At 43.8% G+C, this 19412-nt stretch overlaps 1 protein-coding gene across 20 annotated transcripts in view; it reads left to right on the top strand.

Annotated features, from left to right (window-relative positions):
- The window catches only part of PLEC (plectin), a 180924-nt gene that overhangs the window by 130086 nt on the left and 31426 nt on the right, over nt 1-19412 (top strand). For all 20 annotated transcript variants that reach the window (XM_075269962.1, XM_075269959.1, XM_075269960.1 and 17 more), the window contains 7 exons: nt 12007-12113; nt 12202-12321; nt 13050-13145; nt 13234-13361; nt 18383-18476; nt 18728-18882; nt 19067-19379. In XM_075269962.1, coding sequence (XP_075126063.1) covers nt 12007-12113; nt 12202-12321; nt 13050-13145; nt 13234-13361; nt 18383-18476; nt 18728-18882; nt 19067-19379 — 1013 coding nt within the window. The remainder of the gene's footprint in view (nt 1-12006; nt 12114-12201; nt 12322-13049; nt 13146-13233; nt 13362-18382; nt 18477-18727; nt 18883-19066; nt 19380-19412) is intronic.

The raw sequence follows: 19412 nt of genomic DNA, 5'->3' as shown, positions 1-19412 counted from the left end.
CACATACACATTAGGCATCGCTGTGTCCGAAATCGCCCGCTCTACAAATCTATAAAAATATTTTTCCTGTACGGTAAACGCCGTTTTTTCACAGTTTTGCTTTTGATAAAAATTTTGAATAAAAAATGATCAAAGCAAAAGCAATTCCCCAAAATGGGAGAACTGAAAAGTACTCCCGGCCCCGCAAGAAAAGATCCCTATACACGGAAGTATAAAAAAGTTATGGGGGTCAGAATATGGCGACTTTTAGAAAAAAAAAAAATTGGCACAGTTTTGGATTTCTGTTAAGGGGTTAAAATGTAAATAAAACCATAGAAATCTGATATCCCCGGAATCGCACCGAATCATAGAATACAGGGGACAGGTCATTGTGGCTGCACAGTGAACGCCGTAAAAACAAAGCCTGTAAGGAAGTCGCACAAATGCTGTTTTTCTTCAGATTGTTTTCCAGCTTCCCAGGACATTGTATATTACATAAGTAATGGCGGCATCAGGAAGAACAATTTGTCCCACAAACATTAAGATATCACATGGCTCTGAGAGCTGAGAAATAGAAAAGTTATGGGGTTTGGAAGGGGGGGGGGTCAGAAATGAAAATTGAAAAATGCCATTGGCAGGAAGGGAAAGGGTTAAAGCTGACTTACAGCAGTGAAGAAAAAATGGCTGGGTTGTTATGGAAACCTGGAATAAAGCTCCGATGTGTGATGGTGTGTACTGAGCTGTGTATCTAATCCTCTGATGTGTGATAGTGTGTGCTGAGCTGTATATCTAATCCTCTGATGTGTGATAGTGTGTGCTGAGCTGTATATCTAATCCTCTGATGTGTGCTGAGCTGTGTATCTAATCCTCTGATGTGTGATAGTGTGTGCTGAGCTGGGTATCTAATCCTCTGATGTGTGATAGTGTGTGCTGAGCTGTATATCTAATCCTCTGATGTGTGCTGAGCTGTGTATCTAATCCTCTGATGTGTGATAGTGTGTGCTGAGCTGTATATCTAATCCTCTGATGTGTGATAGTGTGTGCTGAGCTGTATATCTAATCCTCTGATGTGTGATAGTGTGTGCTGAGCTGTATATCTAATCCTCTGATGTGTGATAGTGTGTGCTGAGCTGTATATCTAATCCTCTGATGTGTGCTGAGCTGTGTATCTAATCCTCTGATGTGTGATAGTGTGTGCTGAGCTGGGTATCTAATCCTCTGATGTGTGATAGTGTGTGCTGAGCTGTATATCTAATCCTCTGATGTGTGCTGAGCTGTGTATCTAATCCTCTGATGTGTGATAGTGTGTGCTGAGCTGGGTATCTAATCCTCTGATGTGTGATAGTGTGTGCTGAGCTGGGTATCTAATCCTCTGATGTGTGCTGAGCTGTGTATCTAATGCTCTGATGTGTGTGAGTCTGTACTGAACTGTGTATCTAATCCTCTGATATGTGCTGAGCTGTGTATCTAATCCCCTGCTGTGTAATACTGTGTCCTGAGCTGTGTATATAATCTTCCAATGTGTGATACTCTGCGTTGAGCTGTGTATCTGATCACCTGATGTGTGATGGTGTATGTTCAACTGTGTATCTAATCCTCTGATGTGTCTTAGTTTGGATATCAGTGCTGGATGCACCTGGAGTAAAGCTCTGACAGAAAACCATATATATATATATATATATATATATATATATATATATATATATATGCGAGTATACAGTAGTGATGTCACTCCTGCAGTATATATATTGTACATGGTGATGTCACTCCTGCAGTATATATTGTACATGGTGATGTCACTCCTGCAGTATATATTGTACATGGTGATGTCACTCCTGCAGTATATATTGTACACAGTCACTCCTGCAGTATATATTGTACACAGTCACTCCTGCAGTATATATTGTACATGGTGATGTCACTCCTGCAGTATATATTGTACATGGTGACGTCACTCCTGCAGTATATATTGTACATGGTGACGTCACTCCTGCAGTATATATTGTACACAGTCACTCCTGCAGTATATATTGTACATGGTGATGTCACTCCTGCAGTATATATTGTACATGGTGACGTCACTCCTGCAGTATATATTGTACATGGTGACGTCACTCCTGCAGTATATATTGTACACAGTCACTCCTGCAGTATATATTGTACATGGTGACGTCACTCCTGCAGTATATATTGTACACAGTCACTCCTGCAGTATATATTGTACATAGTGACGTCACTCCTGCAATATATATTGTACATAGTGATGTCACTCCTGCAGTATATATTGTACATGGTGACGTCACTCCTGCAGTATATATTGTACATGGTGACGTCACTCCTGCAGTATATATTGTACATAGTGACGTCACTCCTGCAGTATATATTGTACATAGTGATGTCACTCCTGCAGTATATATTGTACATGGTGACGTCACTCCTGCAGTATATATTGTACATAGTGACGTCACTCCTGCAGTATATATTGTACATGGTGACGTCACTCCTGCAGTATATATTGTACATGGTGACGTCACTCCTGCAGTATATATTGTACATAGTGACGTCACTCCTGCAGTATATATTGTACATAGTGACGTCACTCCTGCAGTATATATTGTACATAGTGACGTCACTCCTGCAGTATATATTGTACACAGTCACTCCAGCAGTATATATTGTACATGGTGACATCACTCCTGCAGTATATATTGTACATAGTGATGTCACTCCTGCAGTATATATTATACATAGTGACGTCACTCCTGCAGTATATATTGTACACAGTCACTCCTGCAGTATATATTGTACATAGTGACGTCACTCCTGCAGTATATATTGTACACAGTCACTCCTGCAGTATATATTGTACATAGTCACTCCTGCAGTATATATTGTACATAGTGATGTCACTCCTGCAGTATATATTGTACACAGTCACTCCAGCAGTATATATTGTACATAGTGATGTCACTCCTGCAGTATATATTGTACACAGTCACTCCTGCAGTATATATTGTACATAGTGACGTCACTCCTGCAGTATATATTGTACATAGTGATGTCACTCCTGCAGTATATATTGTACACAGTCACTCCTGCAGTATATATTGTACATAGTGATGTCACTCCTGCAGTATATATTGTACACAGTCACTCCTGCAGTATATATTGTACATAGTGACGTCACTCCAGCAGTATATATTGTACATAGTGATGTCACTCCTGCAGTATATATTGTACACAGTCACTCCTGCAGTATATATTGTACATGGTGATGTCACTCCTGCAGTATATATTGTACATAGTGATGTCACTCCTGCAGTATATATTGTACATGGTGACGTCACTCCTGCAGTATATATTGTACACAGTCACTCCTGCAGTATATATTGTACATAGTCACTCCTGCAGTATATATTGTACATAGTGACGTCACTCCAGCAGTATATATTGTACATAGTGACGTCACTCCTGCAGTATATATTGTACATGGTGACGTCACTCCTGCAGTATATATTGTACACAGTCACTCCTGCAGTATATATTGTACATAGTGACGTCACTCCTGCAGTATATATTGTACATGGTGACGTCACTCCTGCAGTATATATTGTACACAGTCACTCCTGCAGTATATATTGTACATAGTGATGTCACTCCTGCAGTATATATTGTACATAGTGATATCACTCCTGCAGTATATATTGTACATAGTGATGTCACTCCTGCAGTATATATTGTACATGGTGACGTCACTCCTGCAGTATATATTGTACACAGTCACTCCTGCAGTATATATTGTACATAGTGACGTCACTCCAGCAGTATATATTGTACATAGTGATGTCACTCCTGCAGTATATATTGTACACAGTCACTCCTGCAGTATATATTGTACACAGTCACTCCTGCAGTATATATTGTACATAGTGATATCACTCCAGCAGTATATATTGTACATAGTGATGTCCCTCCTGCAGTATATATTGTACATGGTGACGTCACTCCTGCAGTATATATTGTACACAGTCACTCCTGCAGTATATATTGTACATGGTGATGTCACTCCAGCAGTATATATTGTACATAGTGATGTCACTCCTGCAGTATATATTGTACACAGTCACTCCTGCAGTATATATTGTACATGGTGATGTCACTCCAGCAGTATATATTGTACACAGTCACTCCTGCAGTATATATTGTACATGGTGATGTCACTCCAGCAGTATATATTGTACATGGTGACATCACTCCTGCAGTATATATTGTACATGGTGATGTCACTCCTGCAGTATATATTGTACACAGTCACTCCTGCAGTATATATTGTACACAGTCACTCCTTCAGTATATATTGTACATGGTGACGTCACTCCTGCAGTATATATTGTACACAGTCACTCCTGCAGTATATATTGTACATAGTGACGTCACTCCTGCAGGATATATTGTACATAGTGACGTCACTCCTGCAGTATATATTGTACATAGTCACTCCTGCAGTATATATTGTACACAGTCACTCCTGCAGTATATATTGTACATGGTGATGTCACTCCAGCAGTATATATTGTACATGGTGACGTCACTCCTGCAGTATATATTGTACATAGTGACGTCACTCCTGCAGTATATATTGTACATAGTGACGTCACTCCTGCAGTATATATTGTACATAGTGACGTCACTCCTGCAGTATATATTGTACACAGTCACTCCAGCAGTATATATTGTACATGGTGACATCACTCCTGCAGTATATATTGTACATAGTGATGTCACTCCTGCAGTATATATTATACATAGTGACGTCACTCCTGCAGTATATATTGTACACAGTCACTCCTGCAGTATATATTGTACATAGTGACGTCACTCCTGCAGTATATATTGTACACAGTCACTCCTGCAGTATATATTGTACATAGTCACTCCTGCAGTATATATTGTACATAGTGATGTCACTCCTGCAGTATATATTGTACACAGTCACTCCAGCAGTATATATTGTACATAGTGATGTCACTCCTGCAGTATATATTGTACACAGTCACTCCTGCAGTATATATTGTACATAGTGACGTCACTCCTGCAGTATATATTGTACATAGTGATGTCACTCCTGCAGTATATATTGTACACAGTCACTCCTGCAGTATATATTGTACATAGTGATGTCACTCCTGCAGTATATATTGTACACAGTCACTCCTGCAGTATATATTGTACATAGTGACGTCACTCCAGCAGTATATATTGTACATAGTGATGTCACTCCTGCAGTATATATTGTACATGGTGACGTCACTCCTGCAGTATATATTGTACACAGTCACTCCTGCAGTATATATTGTACATAGTCACTCCTGCAGTATATATTGTACATAGTGACGTCACTCCAGCAGTATATATTGTACATAGTGACGTCACTCCTGCAGTATATATTGTACATGGTGACGTCACTCCTGCAGTATATATTGTACACAGTCACTCCTGCAGTATATATTGTACATAGTGATGTCACTCCTGCAGTATATATTGTACATGGTGACGTCACTCCTGCAGTATATATTGTACACAGTCACTCCTGCAGTATATATTGTACACAGTCACTCCTGCAGTATATATTGTACATAGTGATATCACTCCTGCAGTATATATTGTACATAGTGATGTCACTCCTGCAGTATATATTGTACATGGTGACGTCACTCCTGCAGTATATATTGTACACAGTCACTCCTGCAGTATATATTGTACATAGTGACGTCACTCCAGCAGTATATATTGTACATAGTGATGTCACTCCTGCAGTATATATTGTACACAGTCACTCCTGCAGTATATATTGTACACAGTCACTCCTGCAGTATATATTGTACACAGTCACTCCTGCAGTATATATTGTACACAGTCACTCCTGCAGTATATATTGTACATAGTGATATCACTCCAGCAGTATATATTGTACATAGTGATGTCCCTCCTGCAGTATATATTGTACATGGTGACGTCACTCCTGCAGTATATATTGTACACAGTCACTCCTGCAGTATATATTGTACATGGTGATGTCACTCCAGCAGTATATATTGTACATAGTGATGTCACTCCTGCAGTATATATTGTACACAGTCACTCCTGCAGTATATATTGTACATGGTGATGTCACTCCTGCAGTATATATTGTACACAGTCACTCCTGCAGTATATATTGTACACAGTCACTCCTTCAGTATATATTGTACATGGTGACGTCACTCCTGCAGTATATATTGTACACAGTCACTCCTGCAGTATATATTGTACATAGTGACGTCACTCCTGCAGGATATATTGTACATAGTGACGTCACTCCTGCAGTATATATTGTACATAGTCACTCCTGCAGTATATATTGTACATGGTGATGTCACTCCAGCAGTATATATTGTACATGGTGACGTCACTCCTGCAGTATATATTGTACACAGTCACTCCTGCAGTATATATTGTACATAGTGACGTCACTCCTGCAGTATATATTGTACATAGTGACGTCACTCCTGCAGTATATATTGTACATAGTGACGTCACTCCTGCAGTATATATTGTACACAGTCACTCCAGCAGTATATATTGTACATGGTGACATCACTCCTGCAGTATATATTGTACATAGTGATGTCACTCCTGCAGTATATATTATACATAGTGACGTCACTCCTGCAGTATATATTGTACACAGTCACTCCTGCAGTATATATTGTACATAGTCACTCCTGCAGTATATATTGTACATAGTGATGTCACTCCTGCAGTATATATTGTACACAGTCACTCCAGCAGTATATATTGTACATAGTGATGTCACTCCTGCAGTATATATTGTACACAGTCACTCCTGCAGTATATATTGTACACAGTCACTCCTGCAGTATATATTGTACACAGTCACTCCAGCAGTATATATTGTACATAGTGATATCACTCCTGCAGTATATATTGTACATAGTGACGTCACTCCTGCAGTATATATTGTACATAGTGACGTCACTCCTGCAGTATATATTGTACATAGTGATATCACTCCTGCAGTATATATTGTACATGGTGACGTCACTCCTGCAGTATATATTGTACACAGTCACTCCTGCAGTATATATTGTACACAGTCACTCCTGCAGTATATATTGTACATGGTGATGTCACTCCAGCAGTATATATTGTACATGGTGACGTCACTCCTGCAGTATATATTGTACACAGTCACTCCTGCAGTATATATTGTACATGGTGACGTCACTCCTGCAGTATATATTGTACACAGTCACTCCTGCAGTATATATTGTACATAGTGATGTCACTCCTGCAGTATATATTGTACACAGTCACTCCTGCAGTATATATTGTACACAGTCACTCCTGCAGTATATATTGTACATAGTGACGTCACTCCTGCAGTATATATTGTACACAGTCACTCCTGCAGTATATATTGTACATAGTGACGTCACTCCAGCAGTATATATTGTACATGGTGACATCACTCCTGCAGTATATATTGTACATGGTGATGTCACTCCTGCAGTATATATTGTACATGGTGATGTCACTCCAGCAGTATATATTGTACATGGTGACATCACTCCTGCAGTATATATTGTACATGGTGATGTCACTCCTGCAGTATATATTGTACACAGTCACTCCTGCAGTATATATTGTACACAGTCACTCCTTCAGTATATATTGTACATGGTGACGTCACTCCTGCAGTATATATTGTACACAGTCACTCCTGCAGTATATATTGTACATAGTGACGTCACTCCTGCAGGATATATTGTACATAGTGACGTCACTCCTGCAGTATATATTGTACATAGTCACTCCTGCAGTATATATTGTACACAGTCACTCCTGCAGTATATATTGTACATGGTGATGTCACTCCAGCAGTATATATTGTACATGGTGACGTCACTCCTGCAGTATATATTGTACACAGTCACTCCTGCAGTATATATTGTACATAGTGACGTCACTCCTGCAGTATATATTGTACATAGTGACGTCACTCCTGCAGTATATATTGTACATAGTGACGTCACTCCTGCAGTATATATTGTACACAGTCACTCCAGCAGTATATATTGTACATGGTGACATCACTCCTGCAGTATATATTGTACATAGTGATGTCACTCCTGCAGTATATATTATACATAGTGACGTCACTCCTGCAGTATATATTGTACACAGTCACTCCTGCAGTATATATTGTACATAGTCACTCCTGCAGTATATATTGTACATAGTGATGTCACTCCTGCAGTATATATTGTACACAGTCACTCCAGCAGTATATATTGTACATAGTGATGTCACTCCTGCAGTATATATTATACATAGTGACGTCACTCCTGCAGTATATATTGTACACAGTCACTCCTGCAGTATATATTGTACATAGTCACTCCTGCAGTATATATTGTACATAGTGATGTCACTCCTGCAGTATATATTGTACACAGTCACTCCTGCAGTATATATTGTACATAGTGACGTCACTCCTGCAGTATATATTGTACACAGTCACTCCTGCAGTATATATTGTACATAGTCACTCCTGCAGTATATATTGTACATAGTGATGTCACTCCTGCAGTATATATTGTACACAGTCACTCCAGCAGTATATATTGTACATAGTGATGTCACTCCTGCAGTATATATTGTACACAGTCACTCCAGCAGTATATATTGTACATAGTGATGTCACTCCTGCAGTATATATTGTACATAGTGACGTCACTCCTGCAGTATATATTGTACATAGTGATATCACTCCTGCAGTATATATTGTACATGGTGACGTCACTCCTGCAGTATATATTGTACACAGTCACTCCTGCAGTATATATTGTACACAGTCACTCCTGCAGTATATATTGTACATGGTGATGTCACTCCAGCAGTATATATTGTACATGGTGACGTCACTCCTGCAGTATATATTGTACACAGTCACTCCTGCAGTATATATTGTACATGGTGACGTCACTCCTGCAGTATATATTGTACACAGTCACTCCTGCAGTATATATTGTACACAGTCACTCCTGCAGTATATATTGTACACAGTCACTCCTGCAGTATATATTGTACACAGTCACTCCTGCAGTATATATTGTACATAGTGATGTCACTCCTGCAGTATATATTGTACATAGTGATATCACTCCTGCAGTATATATTGTACATAGTGATGTCACTCCTGCAGTATATATTGTACATGGTGACGTCACTCCTGCAGTATATATTGTACACAGTCACTCCTGCAGTATATATTGTACATAGTGACGTCACTCCAGCAGTATATATTGTACATAGTGATGTCACTCCTGCAGTATATATTGTACACAGTCACTCCTGCAGTATATATTGTACACAGTCACTCCTGCAGTATATATTGTACATGGTGACGTCACTCCTGCAGTATATATTGTACACAGTCACTCCTGCAGTATATATTGTACATAGTGATATCACTCCAGCAGTATATATTGTACATAGTGATGTCCCTCCTGCAGTATATATTGTACATGGTGACGTCACTCCTGCAGTATATATTGTACACAGTCACTCCTGCAGTATATATTGTACATGGTGATGTCACTCCAGCAGTATATATTGTACATAGTGATGTCACTCCTGCAGTATATATTGTACACAGTCACTCCTGCAGTATATATTGTACATGGTGACATCACTCCTGCAGTATATATTGTACATGGTGATGTCACTCCTGCAGTATATATTGTACACAGTCACTCCTGCAGTATATATTGTACACAGTCACTCCTTCAGTATATATTGTACATGGTGACGTCACTCCTGCAGTATATATTGTACACAGTCACTCCTGCAGTATATATTGTACATAGTGACGTCACTCCTGCAGGATATATTGTACATAGTGACGTCACTCCTGCAGTATATATTGTACATAGTCACTCCTGCAGTATATATTGTACATGGTGATGTCACTCCAGCAGTATATATTGTACATGGTGACGTCACTCCTGCAGTATATATTGTACACAGTCACTCCTGCAGTATATATTGTACATAGTGACGTCACTCCTGCAGTATATATTGTACATAGTGACGTCACTCCTGCAGTATATATTGTACATAGTGACGTCACTCCTGCAGTATATATTGTACATAGTGACGTCACTCCTGCAGTATATATTGTACACAGTCACTCCAGCAGTATATATTGTACATGGTGACATCACTCCTGCAGTATATATTGTACATAGTGATGTCACTCCTGCAGTATATATTATACATAGTGACGTCACTCCTGCAGTATATATTGTACACAGTCACTCCTGCAGTATATATTGTACATAGTCACTCCTGCAGTATATATTGTACATAGTGATGTCACTCCTGCAGTATATATTGTACACAGTCACTCCAGCAGTATATATTGTACATAGTGATGTCACTCCTGCAGTATATATTATACATAGTGACGTCACTCCTGCAGTATATATTGTACACAGTCACTCCTGCAGTATATATTGTACAGTCACTCCTGCAGTATATATTGTACATAGTGATGTCACTCCTGCAGTATATATTGTACACAGTCACTCCTGCAGTATATATTGTACATAGTGACGTCACTCCTGCAGTATATATTGTACACAGTCACTCCTGCAGTATATATTGTACATAGTGACGTCACTCCTGCAGTATATATTGTACATAGTGATGTCACTCCTGCAGTATATATTGTACACAGTCACTCCAGCAGTATATATTGTACATAGTGATGTCACTCCTGCAGTATATATTGTACACAGTCACTCCAGCAGTATATATTGTACATAGTGATGTCACTCCTGCAGTATATATTGTACACAGTCACTCCTGCAGTATATATTGTACATAGTGACGTCACTCCTGCAGTATATATTGTACATAGTGATATCACTCCTGCAGTATATATTGTACATGGTGACGTCACTCCTGCAGTATATATTGTACACAGTCACTCCTGCAGTATATATTGTACACAGTCACTCCTGCAGTATATATTGTACATGGTGATGTCACTCCAGCAGTATATATTGTACATGGTGACGTCACTCCTGCAGTATATATTGTACACAGTCACTCCTGCAGTATATATTGTACATGGTGACGTCACTCCTGCAGTATATATTGTACACAGTCACTCCTGCAGTATATATTGTACATAGTGATGTCACTCCTGCAGTATATATTGTACACAGTCACTCCTGCAGTATATATTGTACACAGTCACTCCTGCAGTATATATTGTACATAGTGACGTCACTCCTGCAGTATATATTGTACACAGTCACTCCTGCAGTATATATTGTACATAGTCACTCCTGCAGTATATATTGTACATAGTCACTCCTGCAGTATATATTGTACACAGTCACTCCTGCAGTATATATTGTACACAGTCACTCCTGCAGTATATATTGTACACAGTCACTCCTGCAGTATATATTGTACATAGTGATGTCACTCCTGCAGTATATATTGTACATAGTGATATCACTCCTGCAGTATATATTGTACATAGTGATATCACTCCTGCAGTATATATTGTACACAGTCACTCCTGCAGTATATATTGTACATAGTGACGTCACTCCTGCAGTATATATTGTACATAGTGATATCACTCCTGCAGTATATATTGTACATAGTGACGTCACTCCTGCAGTATATATTGTACACAGTCACTCCTGCAGTATATATTGTACATAGTCACTCCTGCAGTATATATTGTACATAGTCACTCCTGCAGTATATATTGTACATAGTGATATCACTCCTGCAGTATATATTGTACATAGTGACATCACTCCTGCAGTATATATTGTACATAGTCACTCCTGCAGTATATATTGTACATAGTCACTCCTGCAGTATATATTGTACATAGTCACTCCTGCAGCTGATAAGACTTGTGCATTTCTCCTATAGATGTTGATGTGCCGCAGCCTGATGAGAAATCCATCATCACTTATGTGTCCTCCCTCTATGACGCCATGCCAAGGGTCCCTGATGTGCAGGATGGAGTAAGAGCCAATGTGAGTAACTGGAAGTCGGGGAGCAGACACCCCCACCCCACCCCCCACCTGTGTTATTTGGAGGGTTCATGGGTTCTTTCTTGTGCAGGAACTGGAGCTGAGGTGGCACGAATACTACGAGAGAGTAACCATGCTGCTGCAGTGGATCAGACACTACACCGTCATCTTTGAGGAGAAGAGATTCCCAGCCAGCTATGAAGAGATCGAGGTATGTGGCCGAGAACATCAAAGCCACAGTCCTGCAGCGTCCCTCCTGGGCTGACCCATGACATTTATGGGACTGGCATTTTTGGGTGGGGTCAGTCTGTATGCTGCTGTTGTAGGGTTGGATTTCGTGCAGTGTACCAGGATGTGTGACTGATGAGATTGAGGTTGTGGTCAGCCACATGCCGCCGCGTCCTGTGATCAGATGGAACCAGCTCAGCTTGTCATGAGATTATGTGTATGATGTACAGCTCTGGAGAACATAAGGCTTACTGTCACTGTCCTTGTCACCACAGTCCCTGTATCTATAATCACTGTCCCCATAAGATACATGCGTAGTCCCCATCCCCATAGGACACATCCGTAGTCCCCATCCCCATAGGACACATCCGTAGTCCCCGTCCCCATAGGACACATCCGTAGTCCCCATCCCCATAGGACACGTCCGTAGCCCCCATCCCCATAGGACACGTCCGTAGTCCCCGTCCCCATAGGACACGTCCGTAGTCCCCGTCCCCATAGGACACGTCCGTAGTCCCCGTCCCCATAGGACACGTCCGTAGTCCCCGTCCCCATAGGACACGTCCGTAGTCCCCGTCCCCATAGGACACGTCCGTAGTCCCCGTCCCCATAGGACACATCCGTAGTCCCCATCCCCATAGGACACATCCGTAGTCCCCATCCCCATAGGACACATCCATATTGACTTTAACTCTTTCCTGTTGGTCTCAGATTTTATGGCGCCAGTTCCTGAAATTTAAAGAGACAGATCTTCCTAACAAAGAGGCCGACAAGAACCAATCTAAATTGCAGTACCAGTCTCTGGAGGTGGGTATAGCGCCCCCTGCTTTGTTGTCATTGCCCTTATTTACCTTGATTCCTTTATCCGGTGACATCTCCCATCTCCCCCTGTTAGGGTGCCGTTAAATCTGGACAGTTAAAGGTCCCCCCTGGATACCACCCCCTGGATGTGGAGAAGGAGTGGGGGAAGCTGCACGTGTCCATCCTGGAGAGAGAGAAGCTGCTACGTATCGAGCTGGAGAGGTAAATAGGGATGACAGGAGGAGGAACTGAGCGCAAAAATGAGGCGAGAAGAGAGAACATGGCAGCCAGATATTGTTACCCAATACTCTCCATTTCCAGCCATCTTTGCCATTGTATTGAGGCAGTTTCTAGGCAGTTCTGTTCTTATATTGGGGCAGGTTCTGTGGAGCTCTGTATCTGTATTGGGGCAATTTCTATGGATTTCTGTAATTGGGGCAGTTCCTGTGGAGTTCTGTGGTTGTATTGGGGGCAGTTCTGTTATTATATTGGGGCTGAGCTGTGCGTATTTTGCCCACTACATTGTGACGCTCTGCTCTGTGTAGTTACGGCTGTTTGTGTTGGAGACGGTCGAGTTTCAGCTCTTTATGACATTTTGTACAGAGCTGGAGGTTTCCTCTATGAGTCACCAGGAACTCCGCATCATAGAAAGTGAGAGGAGCCGCCGGCTGTGAACGGGGCCTGCCGGGTGTCAGTGCATGGTTAGGTCCTGCCGGGTGTCAGTGCATGGTTAGGTCCTGCCGGGTGTCAGTGCATGGCTAGGTCCTGCCGGGTGTCAGTGCATGGTTAGGTCCTGCCGGGTGTCAGTGCATGGCTAGGTCCTGCCGGGTGTCAGTGATTTGCTGGGTCCTGCCGGGTGTCAGTGCATGGCTAGGTCCTGCCGGGTGTCAGTGCATGGCTAGGTCCTGCCGGGTGTCAGTGATTTGCTGGGTCCTGCCGGGTGTCAGTGCATGGCTAGGTCCTGCCGGGTGTCAGTGCATGGCTAGGTCCTGCCGGGTGTCAGTGATTTGCTGGGTCCTGCCGGGTGTCAGTGCATGGCTAGGTCCTGCAGGGTGTCAGTGATTTGCTGGGTCCTGCCGGGTGTCAGTGCATGGCTAGGTCCTGCAGGGTGTCAGTGCATGGCTAGGTCCTGCCGGGTGTCAGTGATTTGCTGGGTCCTGCCGGGTGTCAGTGATTTGCTGGGTCCTGCCGGGTGTCAGTGATTTGCTGGGTCCTGCCGGGTGTCAGTGCATGGCTAGGTCCTGCCGGGTGTCAGTGCATGGCTAGGTCCTGCCGGGTGTCAGTGATTTGCTAGGTCCTGCCGGGTGTCAGTGCATGGCTAGGTCCTGCCGGGTGTCAGTAATTTGCTGGGTCCTGCCGGGTGTCAGTGCATGGCTAGGTCCTGCCGGGTGTCAGTGATTTGCTGGGTCCTGCCGGGTGTCAGTGCATGGCTAGGTCCTGCCGGGTGTCAGTGCATGGCTAGGTCCTGCCGGGTGTCAGTGATTTGCTGGGTCCTGCCGGGTGTCAGTGCATGGCTAGGTCCTGCCGGGTGTCAGTGCATGGCTAGGTCCTGCAGGGTGTCAGTGCATGGCTAGGTCCTGCCGGGTGTCAGTGATTTGCTGGGTCCTGCAGGGTGTCAGTGCATGGCTAGGTCCTGCCGGGTGTCAGTGATTTGCTGGGTCCTGCCGGGTGTCAGTGCATGGCTAGGTCCTGCCGGGTGTCAGTGCATGGCTAGGTCCTGCCGGGTGTCAGTGCATGGCTAGGTCCTGCAGGGTGTCAGTGCATGGCTAGGTCCTGCCGGGTGTCAGTGATTTGCTGGGTCCTGCCGGGTGTCAGTGCATGGCTAGGTCCTGCAGGGTGTCAGTGCATGGCTAGGTCCTGCCGGGTGTCAGTGCATGGCTAGGTCCTGCAGGGTGTCAGTGCATGGCTAGGTCCTGCCGGGTGTCAGTGATTTGCTGGGTCCTGCCGGGTGTCAGTGATTTGCTGGGTCCTGCCGGGTGTCAGTGATTTGCTGGGTCCTGCAGGGTGTCAGTGATTTGCTGCCTCCTGCTCTCTTGCTGTCGCCCTTTACTGCAGAGCATCGCACCCACTACTGTATAGAATAATTGAGTTATCCTGATTACGGGGTGGTGACTTTGTCTGGTCGCCCCATTCTAGGGCTGACAGGGTGCTAGTTGTGAGTTTGTGGAGAGCAGTTTATGAGTCACGCTGCCAGTAATTAGATCCAGCGAGGGCTGGGCGGCTCGGGAGGAGGAGGAGGAGGCGGCAGCGGCGGCCACTGGCTTCTTCCTCTGCACATCTGCTGTTACAGAGAAGCGGTGTCAGAGCGATGACTGCAGGGACCACACGCTCAGGATAGGTGAGAAGTTCTGCACAAGGGGAGGGGCCTGCAGAGTATTGTGATGCCGACTTACAGTCCATGCTGCAGCTGTGGCACCTGAGTCTGCTCTGCTGCACAGCAAATGCCACGGAGCGCTGGCTGGGAAATCATTGTTTAATGTTCCTCTTATTTGTTGAGGCTTTTACTGTAGGAAGTAGAGACAGGGTGAGGCTGAAGTAACAGGACACCCACTGCCTGCCCTGAGCCGCCTCTGATACACCGGCAGGATCTCTGCTCCTCTATAACCTTTACACGAGTTTTATTGGGATCCCACCCCTTAAAATGCGTAGTTATTGGGTGTCCTGCTCCTTGTAGTACACATTTATTGCCTCTTATGGTGCTCATTTATTGGGGTCCTATCTACTATGACACACATTTATTGGGGTCCTATCTACTATGACACATTTATTGGGGTCCTATCTCCTATGACGCACATTTATTGGGGTTCTGACTCCTATGACACACATTTATTGGGGTCCTGACTCGTATGACGCACATTTATTGGGGTCCTATCTCCTATGACACATTTATTGGGGTCCTATCTCCTATGACGCACATTTATTGGGGTCCTGACTTGTATGACGCACATTTATTGGGGTCCTGTCTCCTATGACGCACATTTCTTGGGGTCCTATCTACTATGACACACATTTATTGGGGTCCTGTCTCCTATGACCCACATTTATTGGGGTTCTATCTGCTATGACACACATTTATTGGGGTCCTGACTCGTATGACACACATTTATTGGGGTCCTGACTCGTATGACGCACATTTCTTGGGGTCCTGTCTCCTATGACACACATTTATTGGGGTCCTGACTCGTATGACGCACATTTCTTGGGGTCCTGTCTCCTATGACACACATTTATTGGGGTCCTGTCTCCTATGACACACATTTATTGGGGTCCTGACTCGTATGACGCACATTTCTTGGGGTCCTGTCTCCTATGACACACATTTATTGGGGTCCTGTCTCCTATGACACACATTTATTGGGGTCCTGACTCCTATGACACACATTTATTGGGGTCCTGTCTCCTATGACACACATTTATTGGGGTCCTGACTCCTATGACACACATTTATTGGGGTCTAGTCTCCTATGACACACATTTATTGGGGTCCTGTCTCCTATGACCCACATTTATTGGGGTTCTATCTGCTATGACACACATTTATTGGGGTCCTGACTCGTATGACACACATTTATTGGGGTCCTGACTCGTATGACGCACATTTCTTGGGGTCCTGTCTCCTATGACACACATTTATTGGGGTCCTGACTCGTATGACGCACATTTCTTGGGGTCCTGTCTCCTATGACACACATTTATTGGGGTCCTGTCTCCTATGACACACATTTATTGGGGTCCTGACTCGTATGACGCACATTTCTTGGGGTCCTGTCTCCTATGACACACATTTATTGGGGTCCTGTCTCCTATGACACACATTTATTGGGGTCCTGACTCCTATGACACACATTTATTGGGGTCCTGTCTCCTATGACACACATTTATTGGGGTCCTGTCTCCTATGACGCACATTTATTGGGGTCCTGACTCCTATGACACACATTTATTGGGGTCTAGTCTCCTATGACACACATTTATTGGGGTCCTGTCTCCTATGACGCACATTTCTTGGGGTCCTATCTACTATGACACACATTTATTGGGGTCCTGTCTCCTATGACCCACATTTATTGGGGTTCTATCTGCTATGACACACATTTATTGGGGTCCTGACTCGTATGACACACATTTATTGGGGTCCTGACTCGTATGACGCACATTTCTTGGGGTCCTGTCTCCTATGACACACATTTATTGGGGTCCTGACTCGTATGACGCACATTTCTTGGGGTCCTGTCTCCTATGACACACATTTATTGGGGTCCTGTATCCTATGACACACATTTATTGGGGTCCCGACTCGTATGACGCACATTTCTTGGGGTCCTGTCTCCTATGACACACATTTATTGGGGTCCTGACTCCTATGACACACATTTATTGGGGTCCTGACTCCTATGACACACATTTATTGGGGTCCTGACTCCTATGACACACATTTATTGGGGTCCTGACTCCTATGACACACATTTATTGGGGTCCTGACTCCTATGACACACATTTATTGGGGTCCTGACTCCTATGACACACATTTATTGGGGTCCTGTCTCCTATGACACACATTTATTGGGGTCCTGACTCCTATGACACACATTTATTGGGGTCTAGTCTCCTATGACACATTTATTGGGGTCCTGTCTCCTATGACACACATTTATTGGGGTCCTGTCTCCTATGACACACATTTATTGGGGTCCTGACTCCTATGACACACATTTATTGGGGTCCTGACTCCTATGACACACATTTATTGGGGTCCTGACTCCTATGACACACATTTATTGGGGTCCTGTCTCCTATGACACACATTTATTGGGGTCCTGACTCGTATGACGCACATTTCTTGGGGTCCTGTCTCCTATGACACACATTTATTGGGGTCCTGTCTCCTATGACACACATTTATTGGGGTCCTGACTCCTATGACACACATTTATTGGGGTCCTGTCTCCTATGACACACATTTATTGGGGTCCTGTCTCCTATGACGCACATTTATTGGGGTCCTGACTCCTGTGACACTTCATTAATGGGCATCATGGAAGTCCTTGCACTGGCAGACACCCCAATAGTTCTTGTTTCTTATTCATTGATATGATGACACTGCATCTATAAGGGAAGCCTCCGCTTACAGAGTGCAGCAGTGTCATGGGTATGACTTAGCCCAGACTACGGAGCGGATTCTTCTATGCCGATATGTCAGTCAGGTCACTGCTATAATTCTATTATTTTCATGATTTGGACAGGTTGGAACGTCTGCAGAGAATTGTCAGCAAGCTGCAGATGGAGTCTGGCCTGTGTGAGGAGCAACTGAACCAGGCTGATGCCTTACTACAGACGGTAAGTTCTGGGGGTCTCACTTCTTATTCATCAATTCACTGCCAGCCAGCAGAGAGTCGTACGTCTGTTAGAAAGCTGCAGACATTTCCATTATCTGATGGGTACTAGTACTTTGTTTTGGGCTCTACTTTTGATATCTACAGAGGAGTGTTGTGGAGCTCCCTGGGGACCCCGACTCTATGGGGGCGCAGGGGGCACAGATACTACTGGGGGGGGTTAAACATTAATACAAGGACTTTAATATTTTACAGAATATCCGCCTCCTGAATGCGGGCAAGCCACTACAGCGAGCAGGAGACATCGAGCGGGACCTAGACAAGGCTGACACCATGATACGAGTCCTGTTTAATGATGTGCAGGCTCTTAAAGATGGACGCCATCCTCAGGGAGAGCAGATGTATCGCAGGTAGGATGCAGACTGAACCGAGGGCAATAATATCACTATAAAACGTATCTGAAAAAGGATCTAGTAGTTTAAGTGATGGGAATGATGTGAGATCCATCAGGAGACACAAACACACAGGGCTGTGCCAATCATGTGAGGGCGCCCAAGTTATATTCCGTCTTATTCTGGATGTTTGTGTTAACAGAGTCTACCGCCTTCATGAACGCCTGGTGGCTATACGCACAGAATACAATTTGCGAATAAAATCCGGAGCCACTCAAGTCGTCACCCAAACAACTCACGTGACCCAGCAGTCCGTCCGCCAGGATATGGATGACGTGACTCGGCGCTATCTCCAGGATCTGCTCGCCTGGGTGGAGGAAAACCAGAAACGTATCAATACAGCCGAGTGGGGGTCCGACCTCCCCAGTGTGGAGTCACAACTGGGCAGCCACCGTGGCCTTCATCAGTCCATCAATGAGTTCAGATCAAAGATTGAACGAGCGCGGGCCGACGAGGTGAGTGCCCTGATGGCGGCCCCCACCCCTAAA

The sequence above is a fragment of the Leptodactylus fuscus genome, chromosome 4 (assembly GCF_031893055.1).
Source record: "Leptodactylus fuscus isolate aLepFus1 chromosome 4, aLepFus1.hap2, whole genome shotgun sequence".
NCBI lineage: Eukaryota > Metazoa > Chordata > Amphibia > Anura > Leptodactylidae > Leptodactylus > Leptodactylus fuscus.
The sequence above is the reverse complement of the archived record's forward strand: the minus strand, read 5'-3'. Positions and strand labels throughout refer to the sequence as shown.